Source organism: Chrysochloris asiatica, unplaced genomic scaffold (assembly GCF_000296735.1).
Source record: "Chrysochloris asiatica unplaced genomic scaffold, ChrAsi1.0 scaffold00095, whole genome shotgun sequence".
NCBI lineage: Eukaryota > Metazoa > Chordata > Mammalia > Afrosoricida > Chrysochloridae > Chrysochloris > Chrysochloris asiatica.
Genome location: NW_006408613.1, coordinates 7,493,556 through 7,506,904, shown reverse-complemented (window position 1 = coordinate 7,506,904; position 13,349 = coordinate 7,493,556). Strand labels below are relative to the sequence as shown.

At 36.1% G+C, this 13,349-nt stretch overlaps 1 protein-coding gene across 1 annotated transcript in view; it reads left to right on the top strand.

Moving 5' to 3' along the window:
- Positions 1 to 13,349, top strand: part of CSMD1 (CUB and Sushi multiple domains 1) — a 2,529,117-nt gene that overhangs the window by 2,086,761 nt on the left and 429,007 nt on the right. The window contains exon 35 of the mRNA XM_006866725.1: positions 11,133 to 11,237. Coding sequence (XP_006866787.1) covers positions 11,133 to 11,237 — 105 coding nt within the window. The remainder of the gene's footprint in view (positions 1 to 11,132; positions 11,238 to 13,349) is intronic.

Sequence of the window (13,349 nt, the reverse complement as noted above, 5' to 3'; positions counted from 1 at the left end):
ATATAAGGACAAAAAGGGAGACGGATGAAATTTTAGTGGCATCTGACATCAGTGAATTAGATGGCAGTGTTACACTGATGTTAAGTTTTGGGTTTTTTTGAGAAATGAACACTGAATTGTTAAGAGTAATGATTCATCCTGTCTGCAACCTGCTCACAAATAAAAAAAAATTAAAAAAATCATGCCATTTTGTATGTATGTTACATTTATACAGTATATGTGTATTCTTGGAATCCTGGTGTGGTACTGTGGGTTAATATGCTGGACTGTAAGGTCTGTTTGAACAACAAGGTTGGCAGTTCAAACACACCAGCTGCAACTTGGAAACCCTATACAGGGTCACTATGAGTTGGAACTGACTTGATGGCACTTAACAACAACTAATATGTGTATAGGTCTTTTATTTTCATTTTTGGAAGTAGGCAGATTTAAACAAAAAATTAATAAAATAGACCCTGAGCCATACTAATTTGTAGATGACAATATTAAGAGAAATTAGTGTGCTAGGGATAGATTTTGTAGGTATTAGAATAAAATTTTTTCAGTTTGTTAAATGTCTTTTTCTATCTAGGTCACAGAAAACAATATGATTGGAAATTTTCTGCATGTGTCAACATTTTGTTTTGTTTTAATTTAATCATTGACCTTCATTTTATATGACAACAAACTTCTTAGAATCCAATCTGAGAGGAGTCCAAAGTGTAAACCCCTTACATACAGGGTGTAGGACATGCCTTCTTTCCAGCTGTAGTATGGATATGAAATTAACCAGTGTCCTCCCAGTCCTCCCCAGATAAATGATAGCTGCGTTTCTTGTATGCCACCTCAGGCTTCACAACCCAGCATCTTCTATAGAATAGCAATGGATATTGCAAACTAGAAGTACATACAGGACTGTCATTCATGAATACTTGTTGCTTTTAATAACATTTAGAGGATGCAAGGTAATTTACAAGCCACTTTCACATATTTTACTCATATGCCTCTATAAGAGAATTACTTTTAACTTTACTTTTTGAATTGGAATGTATTAAAAATAATTGAGTTCTTCAGCGTAACAATTTGTGTCAGAGTTATGTCTGAAAAACAGGTTTTGTAATTCCATAGCTAGACACTTAACACTGTAATGCAATAAAAAATAACATACAAAAAAGTCACACAGCCAAATGTAAGTGTATTGAGTTGTTGTTGTTGTTAGGTTCCATGTAGTGAGTACCAACTCATAGAAACCCTATGTACAACAGAATGAAACACTGCCTGGTCCTGGGCCAACCTCACAATTGTTGTCACACTTGAACCACTTTGCCAATATATCATGCTGAGCATCTTCGTCTTTTTCTCTGACCCTCCACCTTACCAAACATGATATCCTTCTTCAGTGACTGGTCCCTCCTGACAATATGTCTGAATTATAAGAGATGAAGTTTGGCCATCCTGGCCTCCAAGGAACACTCTGGCTGTATTTCTTCCAGTACAGATCTGTTGGTTCTTTTGGCAGCCCATGGCACTTTCAATATTCTCCTCTAACACCATAACTCAAAAGCATCAATTCTTCTATGGTCTTCCTTATTCACTGTCCAGCTTTCACATGCATATGAGGTTATTGAAAATACCATGGCTTGGGTCAGGCGCACCTTAGTCCTCAAGCTGACATCTCTGTTCTTCAACACTTCAAAAAGGTTTTGTGCAGCAATACTACGAAGTGTATTGAATATTTACATATATAATTCATTGAGTATTTACATATATAATCCATTATGCTGGTGACTAGCAAAAACAACAATAACAAGGACTATTAGGAAATGAAAGTACAAGACTCTAGTCTTATATTTCCAAAAGCATATAGAATTTGAAAGATTGAGCAACATAAAGTATCATTTGAGAAATGAAAAGTCATATGTTTGAACTCAGAGAAGATACATCTTACTAGCAAAATACATGGCATAAGTGATCAAGGTAGTTTCTAGAGTAGGTGAGAATTGAAGATATTTTGGAGTTATTAGTACTAGTCCTATAGATAAAAAGCAAGGAAGAAATATATTTTTAAATGATACATAGTTTTACTGGAATAATTAAGGGGCAAAAACCACAGATCAAACCAGATTAAAAACAATACTGTATACTCAAATGGTTGAAATATTTGAACTATAATGAAAACATAGTTGATTAAATTAGCTTGTTTAATTCATAGTAATATACGATTCTTGCTACGCACATCATTCCAAAATATAAAAATAGAACAACAATGAGAGAATAGTAAACAGCACACAAATTGACCAATTATAAGTTAAAATAAGTATTTTTTTAAAGTTCTTATTGCAAACTGAGTGATAGTTTACATGGAAGAATATTGGTTTTACACTCATCATTTCATAGCAATCATTACAATCTACTCCATGCATCATCAATCAACAATATTTGCTTCCATTCCCTGTTTGTTTGTTTGTTTATTTTTTCAGGGGGGGTGATGTACACAAAAACACTCAGAAATATATAATAATTTAAACAACCAAAGAGCACATTCTAAACCCTGCTTCCTGGTGGCCAACACTCAGTCTTTCTCTTCCCATGAGTCTAAAAATAAAATTTTAATGGGTATCTTTTTATTTCCTTGATATGATAGTGAATCCTGAGTTGGCCAACAAAGGAGCAACAAGTAGTTTCGTCTTTGCTTTATTCCTGGTGCCTCTCTCTCTCAGTGGTCTACAGAATTAGTCTCACTGAGTCAACATTTCTCAATCACACAGAATTAGTCTCACTGAGTCAACATTTCTCAATCACACACATATAATAGGCCTTCACTCAGAAATGGTTTTATAGCAAAGCAATAGTACACGTCAAAGAGAGAAGTGGGTCTGTCTCTGTGAGTGGAGAAGACCTATTGGATAGGGGTGCACAAGTTTATAAGGGTATGAGTCTCCTCTTCCATGGAGGAGCTAATACATATTCATTAGGAGGATTGGTATGTTACTGTTTCTGTTGAATATTAATCTGTTAGACTTGGAAAAAGTTTTGAATATTCATTTCTTATTCTTGGGAAAGAGTTTCCAAGAATCTGGTGATCTAGAGGCATAGTTCTCCTTGTGCTCTTATGCTTCAGCTATTTTCGTTGATCTGAAGATTTCTTCCCCTTTTTTCTGGATAAGAAGTGAGAGGCCTAGGGGTGTGTGAGAGGCCTAGGGTGTGTGAGAGGCCTAGGGGTGTGTGAGAGGCCTAGGGGTGTGTGAGAGGCCTAGGGGTCCTAATCTGTCCCTGACATTGTTGTTGTTGATATGTGCTGTCAAGTTGGTTGTGACTCCTAGCCACCTTGTATGGGGTTTCCGAGGAGAGACTGGTGAGTCTGAATCTCTGAACTTGCAGTATTTTATTCTTACTGCCTCATATACATCGCTCTTAGGCCTTAAGATTCAAAGCTGCAGTTGTGTGCCCTGCTTTCTGGTTTTGCAGCCAGTACCTTGCTGACTGGGTTAAAGACAATATTCAAGCAGATTAGTTCTTTTTCTTGGAAATGAGTCAGGACACCACCAATTTGTAGCATTGTCCTATGTGTGTTCCATTAGTTATTATGTTGTTTCAAGCAATAATCTCTCTGTATTAGGCTCACAGTTTTCTCCCTCACAATTGTTCAACACCAAAGTCACACAAAGGAGCTAAATCTGAAAATGTTTCAAAGTGTTTACTATTCAACACACATTTTTAGTGTGCTGACAGTGAACTATATACTAATGGCTAAGGCATGGAAAGACTGCCTATCCAGAGCCAATCCACTATGGAAGAAAATTAACTGCATCATAAACTCTGAATCTCAGCTAAGGAATCCATCTTTATAGGTGCATAAGCAGATACACATTTTGTCAGTAGGCAGTGGGGGTCTTATATTGTTCTTTCTTTCTTCTTTTGTTTTTTTTTTACTGTTCCTCCTTTAACACATTCTGATTTCTGATAACAACTTGAGTTAGATGGGAACTTGACTGGAAAAAAATTCAGAAATTACTAATTAATTCCATAGACTCAAGTTGAAAGAGTTTTATAAACCTGAAGAAAGATTCTGTATGCTAATCCAAGGTCAAGGAGAAATCCTTAATGCATTTTCAGAATGTTGTTAATTGCCATGTAGTACATTCTAACTCATGGTAAATTGAACCAACAAAAACTTATTGCTTTTGCGACAGGATATTTTATTGTGATGTGATTTGTTTTCTAATCTGCTGGTATTTTCTCTTCCTCATTCCAGGAAGAGAACCAGGTCTTTGCCTTAAAATCCACTGCCAGCCAGTCAATTCTGACTCTTAGAGACCCTTTATAGGGTTTCTGAGACTAAATTTTTATAGGAATAGAAAGCCTTAGCTTTCTTATGCAGAGCAGCTGAGTTTAAATCACAGAGCTTGCAATTAGCAGCCCAGTGCTTAACCTACAGCATTTTCATTAAACAAACAAACATTAAAAAACCCAAACCAAAACCCACTGCCCTCAAGTCTGTTCTGACTCATGTTGGTGTTGTTGCTGTTGCATGCCATCGAGTTGGTTCCAGCTCATAGTGGCACCATGCACGACAGAATGAAATATTGCCTTATCCTGCTTCCATTCTCAATAGTGTTACATTTGAGTCCATTGCTGCTGCTGTGGCAATCCATCTCATTGATCTTCCATTTTACCGGGCATGATGTCCTTTTCCAGAAACTGGCCTTTGCATAGCCAATAAGCCACAAATAAACTTCTTTCTGTTATTCGCTGCTTTCAGCCCATCTGATGTGAGCAATGATTTCCCTAGTTCCACATCCTTTCTGAATCCAGCTTGAATTTCTGGCAGTTCTCTGTTGCTGTATCTTTGCAACTGTTTTTGAATTATCTTCAGCCAAATTACATGTGATATTAATGCTCTTGTTGGTAGATTTCTGCATTCCAATGGGTCAGCTCTCTTACAATTTTGTTGACATATATGAGTGAGTGCCTCCAGTGCTATATTAGTTTATGGAAAGATTTGAATTTGTCTTCCATCAATTCCTATAGTCTTGTATTTTGCCAATATCTTCAGTGCAGAATGGACTTTTTCCTTCAGTGACAACCATTCTTGATCATATACTACCTCTTGAAATAGTTGAACATATACCATTTCTTTTTGGTACAGTGACTCTGTGCATACCTTCCATATTCTTTTGACATTTTCGATATTATTCAATATTTTCCCATGATCTTGTTGTTAAATGCCATCAAGTTGATTATGACTCATAGTGACCCTGTATAGGGTTTCCAAGGAACAGCAGGAGGTTTGAACTGCCGATCTTGCGGTTCTCATTTCAGTGCTTATCCTGTAACACCACACCAGGAGTCCTTCAATATTGCACATCGAGGCTAGGGTTTTTTCTTCAGTTCTTTCAGCTTAAGAAATGATGAGCATATTCTTCCCTTTAGGTTTTCTAACTCCAGGTTATTCCACATTTCATTATTATACTTTTGTTCAGCTCTTTTACATCTTCATTTCTTCCATTCATTTTAGCATGTCTATGCTGGAGAGCAAATTTCAGTCTGTCTGACATCCATTTTGGTCTTTGCCCCCCACCCCACCCAGCTTTTTAATGATCTTTTTAGCTTTTTTCCTGTATTCTCTTCTTGATGTCATCCCACAGCTCTTCTAGTCTTTACTTCTTCAGTGTCTAATGCATCAAATCTCTTCTTGAGTGGGCCTTTAAATTCAGGTGGGATATATTCAAGGTCATATTTTGACTCTTGTGGACTTGTTTTCATTGTGTTCTGTGTCAGCTCGAGCTTATATAAGACCAATTGATGGGCAATTCCAAAGTCACACACTGGCCTTGATTTGGGTGATGGAATTGATCTTTTCTAGTGTTTCTTATCACAGATATAGTCAATATGATTCCTGCACATTACATCTTCGAGGTCCATGTGTATAGTTAGTTACCTTTTATGTTGTTTTAAAAAAATATTTGCAATAAATAAATAATTTTTGTCTTACAAAATTTTAACATGCTGTCTCCAGCTATATTTTCCAACTACTGATCATTATTCTTTGTTTCCAACCTTTGTATTCCAATCAGCAGTAATAGTCACTATATCTTGAGTGCATGTTTTATCAATTTCAGACTGAAGAAGTTGGTAAAATTCTTCAAATTCATCATTACTGGCTTTAGTGGTTGGTGCATAAATTTGAATAATAGAGGTATTAACTGGTCTTCCTTGTAGGCATACAGATATTATCCTATCGCAGGCAGAATTGTACATCAAAATGATCTTGAAATAGTCTTTTCGACCATGGATGAAATACCATTTCTCTTCATTTTGCCTAGTAAACTACAAGACTGTTCGATTCAAAATGGCTAATTACCAGTACCTTTCAGCTCACTAATGTCTAGGATATCTACGTTTATGTGTTCTAATTCATGTTTGACAACTTCCAATTTTCCTAGATTCATACTTTGTATACATTCTATGGTCAGAATATTAAAGAATATTTGTAGTTGTTTGTCTTCACTTTGATTTTTGCCCCATCAGCTAATGAAGGTCTCAAAAAGGTTTATTTCATTTCTATAATCATGGTTAACTTTACTTTGAGACAGCTCTTCCCCAATTGTATTTTGAGTGCTCATCTCCCAGCACTATATCTGACAATAATTTGGTGCTATTCATAATGTTTTCATCTTCTGGCTCTATATTTGACCATTGTCTGCAGCTTACTCAGACGGTTTTTAGTGGCTAAACATTCACAAGTAGTCTTCCTTTTCTTCTCCCTCTTCTGTCTTAGTCTGGAATTTCAAATTTATCAACCATGGGTGACCCTGCTGGTATTTAAAATACCAGGTGCATATTTTCCAGCATTACAGCAATACACAAGCCATGATAGTACTACAAACTCACAGACAAGTGGTGAATTCTGAATAATAGTTACCTTTTACTGAGTTTGCAAAACTGTAAATCTTTATTGTAGTAGAAAATCTTGTCTTTCTCTAGTGAAGATGCTGGTGAGTTTGAATGCCCAACAAGCAGCTTGTGTCTATACTCTGGGGTAAGTCCACCTCTTTACTTTGATTTTCAGTAGCCAAAACTCTGTCTGAGAAACTAAGAGGAAAGTCGTGAAGGCTGGATTTTGAAGAATTCAGTGAGCTTGCTCAGGCATAGGGTTTTTTTTTTCCCCCTACAATTTAAGTGATACTTGTTTTCCTTACATCATCAGGAAATGGTGATGGTTGTTTTAGGTGCCATTGAGTCAGTACCAACTCATACTGACCCAATGCACAACAGAACCAAACACTGCCTGGTGCTGGGCCAACCTTACAATTGTTGGCACACTTGAGCCCATTGATGCTGCCATTTTGACAAACCATTTCAATGGGGGTCTTCCTCTTTTTCTCTGATCCTCCACCTTACCAAACATGATATCCTTCTCTAGCTACTGGTCCCCCTTACATTATGTCCAAAGTATGAGAGATAAAGTTAGGCAATCCTCTTCTGCAAGGAGCACTCTGGCTGCACTTCTTCTAACACAGATCTATTTGTTATTTTGGAAGCCCATGGCACTTTCAATATTCTCCTCCAACACCATAACTCAAAAGCATCAATTCTTCTACCTCAGAAAATAAGGGGTAGCCTGATGCACATAGAAAGGTTAGATATTAAAACCAGGATATTGACAAAGAGCATTTGTTCAAAGGTAGGCAGAGAGCTTTGGAACCACTATAATTCAAGGAGCCATGTGAGCTCCAAATCAGAATATGTGAAAGCAGTGATTCTCAAAGTTTGAGTCTATTTAATATCCTGAGGCAAGGAAGAAATCCCAGGTAATGAAAGAGATTAAATCCCCGAACTTTCTGTAAAATGAGCTCTCAGGCCATATTGAAGTGGATTTAGAAGTAATAAAATATAAGAGTGAGTCAAAAATTATCTGCACTCAGGCTGAAGATTTCACATTTTAATCAAATACATCTTTTAGAGAAGACAAAATGCATCATTTTTGACATAATCTTCTTGCTTTTCAATATACTTTATCCATCTGTCAACAAGCTTTTGTAGTCCCTTATTAAAAAAATATTTTAGGCTGAGCTGCTAGCCATGAATACACTTCTTCATCAGAGTTGAATCTTCATCCTTGAAGGGCTGCTTTCAGAGGACCAAAGAGGTGAAAGTCTGATGGAGAAACATTGGGACTATAGGGAAGATGCTTTAACTCCTCAAAATGAAGTTTGTATAGAGTTTTAACAGTGTGGACAGACTGTGTGGGTGTACATTGTCATGCAAGATCACAATGTCCCTGGATGGCAGTCCTTCTGCATTTAATCAGAAATTTAGGCTTCATGTCTTCAGTGAGCATCTCACTGTAAAGAGCCCTATTGATTGTTGAACCTTTTCCTGGATAGTATTCCAATACTGGCCCTTGAAATTCCAGTTTTCCCACTCATGGTTGACTTTTTATTTTTAAATTTTTATTGTGAATTATGTGATAGTTTACAAGGGAGAACACTAGTTTTATTTACATTCATCCTATCGTGTATCATTTCAATGCCATGATTACAATCCCCTCGATGCATCATCAAACAACCAAAGGGTATACCCTACAAGTCTGCCCCTCAGTCATCAGCACACAGCTCCTCTCCCTCCCTGGGTCTAGAGTCCCCAACTGCTCCATCTCTCCATGTGAACATGGTAGTTTAAGTTCCCCAGCTGCTCCTCAGAAACCCTATTCAGGGTTGCTATGAGTTGGAACACAACAACAGCAACAACAATAGGGTTATGGAAGAACCCTATTGTTAAGTGGTAGGCTGCTAACTGAAAAGTCAGAATTTCAAGCCCATCAGCATACAACATTGCATAATAAAAGAAAAGTTCTAAGGCTGACTTCACAGAAAAGATATATAATTATAAATATGGGTGGCAAGGGTGGTTTCTCTAGAAGAGGAAAAAGTTGAAAAGATTCCCCAATCATTAGTAGAAGACCTATAAATGAAAAATGATCTGCTTCCGCAAGAATTACAGCCTAGGAAACCCTATTAAGCAGTTCTACTCTGATAGGGTCGCTATGACTTAGAATTGACTGGACAGCACACAACACTAAGTGGGAATAATGGAGAGGAAATTTCTAGTATGAAATAATCATGTGTGGCTGCTGACAGTGTTGTTGGGTAAGAGCGGGAGTATGAATTTGACAAGGTTTTGCAGGGATAGATGATGAGTTTAGTTTTGGGTATTTTGTGTTTAAAGAGCTATGGACAACTAAGTGTTATGAAGGGCCAGCTGGAATTTTCTCCTAGAGTCTTTCATTTAATTAAAACTCTTGGTAGTAGAAACACTTGAGTAGAGAGTGAAGGATGAATATCTTATCTTTTTAATACTGTTCACCTGTTTTGAATAATCATCAGTTTGTGTCTTTGTTTTTTTTTTTTTTATTAAAATGTTCTTTCTCTCTTTATGCAATGGAGTTATCTTCAAGGAAGCTTGATCTAAAATTTGCCCATATCATGGTCAGTTTTACATAACAAATATATCCTTGATGTCTAGTATGTGTATAATTGTTATCTAGGAAATTGTTTTAATATTCTATAGTGTCAAGTGTCTCTAGAATCTCAAACACATTAACTTTGTTGTTGTTAAGTGCCATCGAGTCGATTCCAACCCATAGCGACCCTGTACAGGGTTTCCGAGGCTGTAAATCTTTACGGGAGCAGAAAGCCTCATCTTTCTCCCGCGGAATTGCTGGTAGTTTTGAACTATTGACCTTGTGGTTCACAGCCCGATTCATAACCACTACGCTACCAGAGCTCCTTACATTAACTTTAGAGGGAAAAAAAATAAAAAAGATTTAAACTTACTCTTTACCTCCTTTTTAAAAACATGTTTTCTACTGAATTATTTTAAACTGATTGATGATGAATTTTGTTTGCCTCAGCATCCAGTATCATAGCTTCTTTGTTTTCCTAACTGTGGTTCTTGTAAACTATATTTTTTCTAAAGATTTACAGCCTCAGAAACCCTGTATAGGGTCACTATGAATCAGAACCGCCTCCACGGCACATAACAACAACAACAATGTATAACATAGGCTAGTACATTCTAAGTGAAAATAAATTATATAAAAATAAACCTATATTTTCCTTTGCACACATTTTTAGTTGAAATCATTTGCTGATCTCAGTGGTAATATTATTCACTATGAGTCACACAGAAATAGTCAAGGGGATACATACTAGAAAGAAACATGAAAAATATGTTGGATCAGCATCTACCCAGCCTGACTGCTCCCAACTCTGTAAAACCTGGGTGTTTATATTTGTCCCTTCTGTGTTCATGTCAAGTAAAAGAAAGGAAGGAAGGAAAAAAGGAAGAAAAAATGCAGATTACACAGTTTTAAGCAATGTGAAAAAGCAAATATATGCTTAACATGTAAGGTTTTGTGTGTTCATATACTGTATAATAAAAAGCTATCACAATCTTCTGCTTGAAGAGGACAGGAAAGATGATGAGCAACATTATTATACTTAGAGCTATGAACAATTTTTTTTTTTTTTCCAAATCACTGCATAGTTGATTTTGACTCATGGCAGTCCCATATGTGCAGGCTAGAACTGAGCCACATAGTGTTTTAAAGGCGTAACCTTTCAGAAACAGAAGGCCAGGATTTTCTTCCAAAGCCCTGGGTGAGTTTGACTGGCTTACTTTTCAATTAAGTTGTTGTTGTTAAGTGCCATGAAGTTGGCTCCGACTCATGTGCCACAGGAGTCTAAATACTTGACCATATGGTCGGTTTGAACCACAAAGTTGGTAGTTCAAACCCACCAGCTGCTTCTCAGAATCCATATACAGGGTTTTTATGAGTCAGAACTGACTTGACAGTATTTAACAATAATATAGTATTTCTGAGGAGCGCCTGGTGGGTTTGAACTGCTGACCTTATGATTAACAATTCAGTGCTTATCTTACAGTGCCACACCATGGCCCCATTAGTAACGCAGTACATTTACGCTACCCAGGGTCTCTCCCTAAAAGAAAAAAAAAAAATGGTCGTGGTGGGTATGTAATGTTCAAAGATTCAGTGTGTCCTTCAAACTACATATTTGTAAACCTAAATAAATAGCCTCATTTTATTCTATTTTTCATGCTAAATTAATCTGCTTTATTTCTTATAGGTACCACCGTGCCAGCCTTGCTGAATAGCACTTCCAATCAGCTCTATTTACATTTTCAGTCTGATATTAGTGTGGCAGCTGCGGGTTTTCACCTGGAATATAAAAGTAAGGGCAACTATTCTACATTTGACTTTAATTGTTATATTGAGTAATTTTTGTAAAGGAAAAATAAATCCACACTCTAACAATACTAGAAAATATTATCCTAAAACCACACTTAAAATTTTACAAAATTGGGTCTCACAAAACCAAACTCCATAAACTACACATAATAAAAGACAAATTAATGGTAAAGTATAGAAGTTAATATTTGGAATAAGTAGATAAAACAACCTTTATAAATTCAGGTTGTTTGTGTTCAAAAAATAATATTACTAGTTTCCTTGTAAGTGATAATAAATAGTATGATTAACACCCAAAACATAGAAAACCAAAACTTACAACTAAATTATGATTATAAGCCTTTTTTATTTCTAGTCTTAAAGGCTCTTAAAATAGCAAAGAGCAGTAACTTCAATGTCTGCGTTTGTGTATTATTCATTTTAATTGGAAGTATGAATTGCAAAAGAGAGACTCTAACCTTTTAAAAATGGATCTGAGACTGAGTTAATAGTCTGATAAATGGGATGACAAAGGTCAAATTCACAAATCTTTGGCGTTTGATTATTCAGGTAAACCTTGTAAAACTGAAATAAAAATTTCCAATGAAAGTGAGGTTTATTTTAGGACATGTTTTCAAGCGCTAAAAAATGCTTAATGTTTATATTCATCTCCTTTAATAAGCAGTTGCAAATAAGCAAATACATGGATAAGCTTTAATAAGCGATCTTTTGAATTGAGATAAACAGTGTGCTAGGATGTAAATGCATGCATGTTTTTGAAAGGCCGATTTCCAGCTGATGATAAATATTCTGAACGAGACACAAACCACAGGGCTGTTTCACATTCTGTTTAAATTTTCCTACTTATTATAGGCATTTGTATGCAAGTTTATTCCAATTTATTTGAATAGGACTACTTTAGTGACAGTGTAAAATGATACTGTGGGTGTTATTTATGTGAGATGTCTTTGAAGAAAACCTGCTACTTTGAAGCATTTTGTGAGCATCTGTAGATAGTAAACTATATACTTCATTTGTGATAGTGTTACTAAATTCACTAATATTTTTAGCATCGTTAGAGTTGATGAATGCTTTATCTATTCCTCTCACCATTATCTTGTGACTCATAACTTTCATTTACATCTTATTGAAAGAGGGACTGGTCAAATAATTGGCCAGCAGCCTTCCATGTACACACATGGACTTCAACTCCAAAAATGTAATTATCCACATTCAACTTTATTCTCAGTCTATATAATTAATTAAAGAGCGATACTAACATATTCCTCATGAAAATGGATCTTGTTCAAGAATCTGGCTTTGTTTAATTGCTTAAAATATTTATTTTATTTGGCCAAGCAAAATGCTATGCTTTCATTTGTTATCACTTTGTTTTTTAAGTGTTTTCTGATACAACATTCTGATTGTTCATGCTATTAATTACCTCTCATGCATTTAGAGGAATCATTTCTCTACTCTAATTATTTGTTCTCAAGTTTGAAATATGGATTATATGAGATGTCAATAAAATTAACCTTACTAAGATCTGTTAATTAAAGGGTGTTGTTGTTTGTTGTTTTGTGCTTTCAGGTTAGTTCTCATTCATAGCAACCCTATACACAACAGAACAAAACACTGCTCAGTTCTGCAGCATTCTCACATTTGTTGTTATATTTGAGCCCATGTTCTAGCCATTGTGTCTATCCATCTCATTGAGAGTCTTTCCTCTGCTTTACCAAGTATGTTGTTGTTTTCAGGGCCTGGGCCCTACTGATACCATGTTCAGAGTCCATAAGATGAAGTCTTGCCCTCTTTGCTTCTAGGGAATATTCTGGTTGTATCTTTTCCAAGATAGAGTTGCTTGTTCTTCTGGCAACCTATAGTATATTAAATATTCATCACCAACACCATAACTAAAATATGTCATTTCTGTGTTTTTTTCTTATTCACTGTCCAGCGTTCACATGCTCATGAGGCAGTTACATGCTCATTTAGGGTCAGGTACACCTAAAAGATAAGATAAAGGAGCTCTGGTAGCGTAATGGTTACGAATTGGGCTGCGAACCATAAGGTCAGCAGTTCAAAACTACCAGCTGCTCCGCGGGAGAAAGATGAG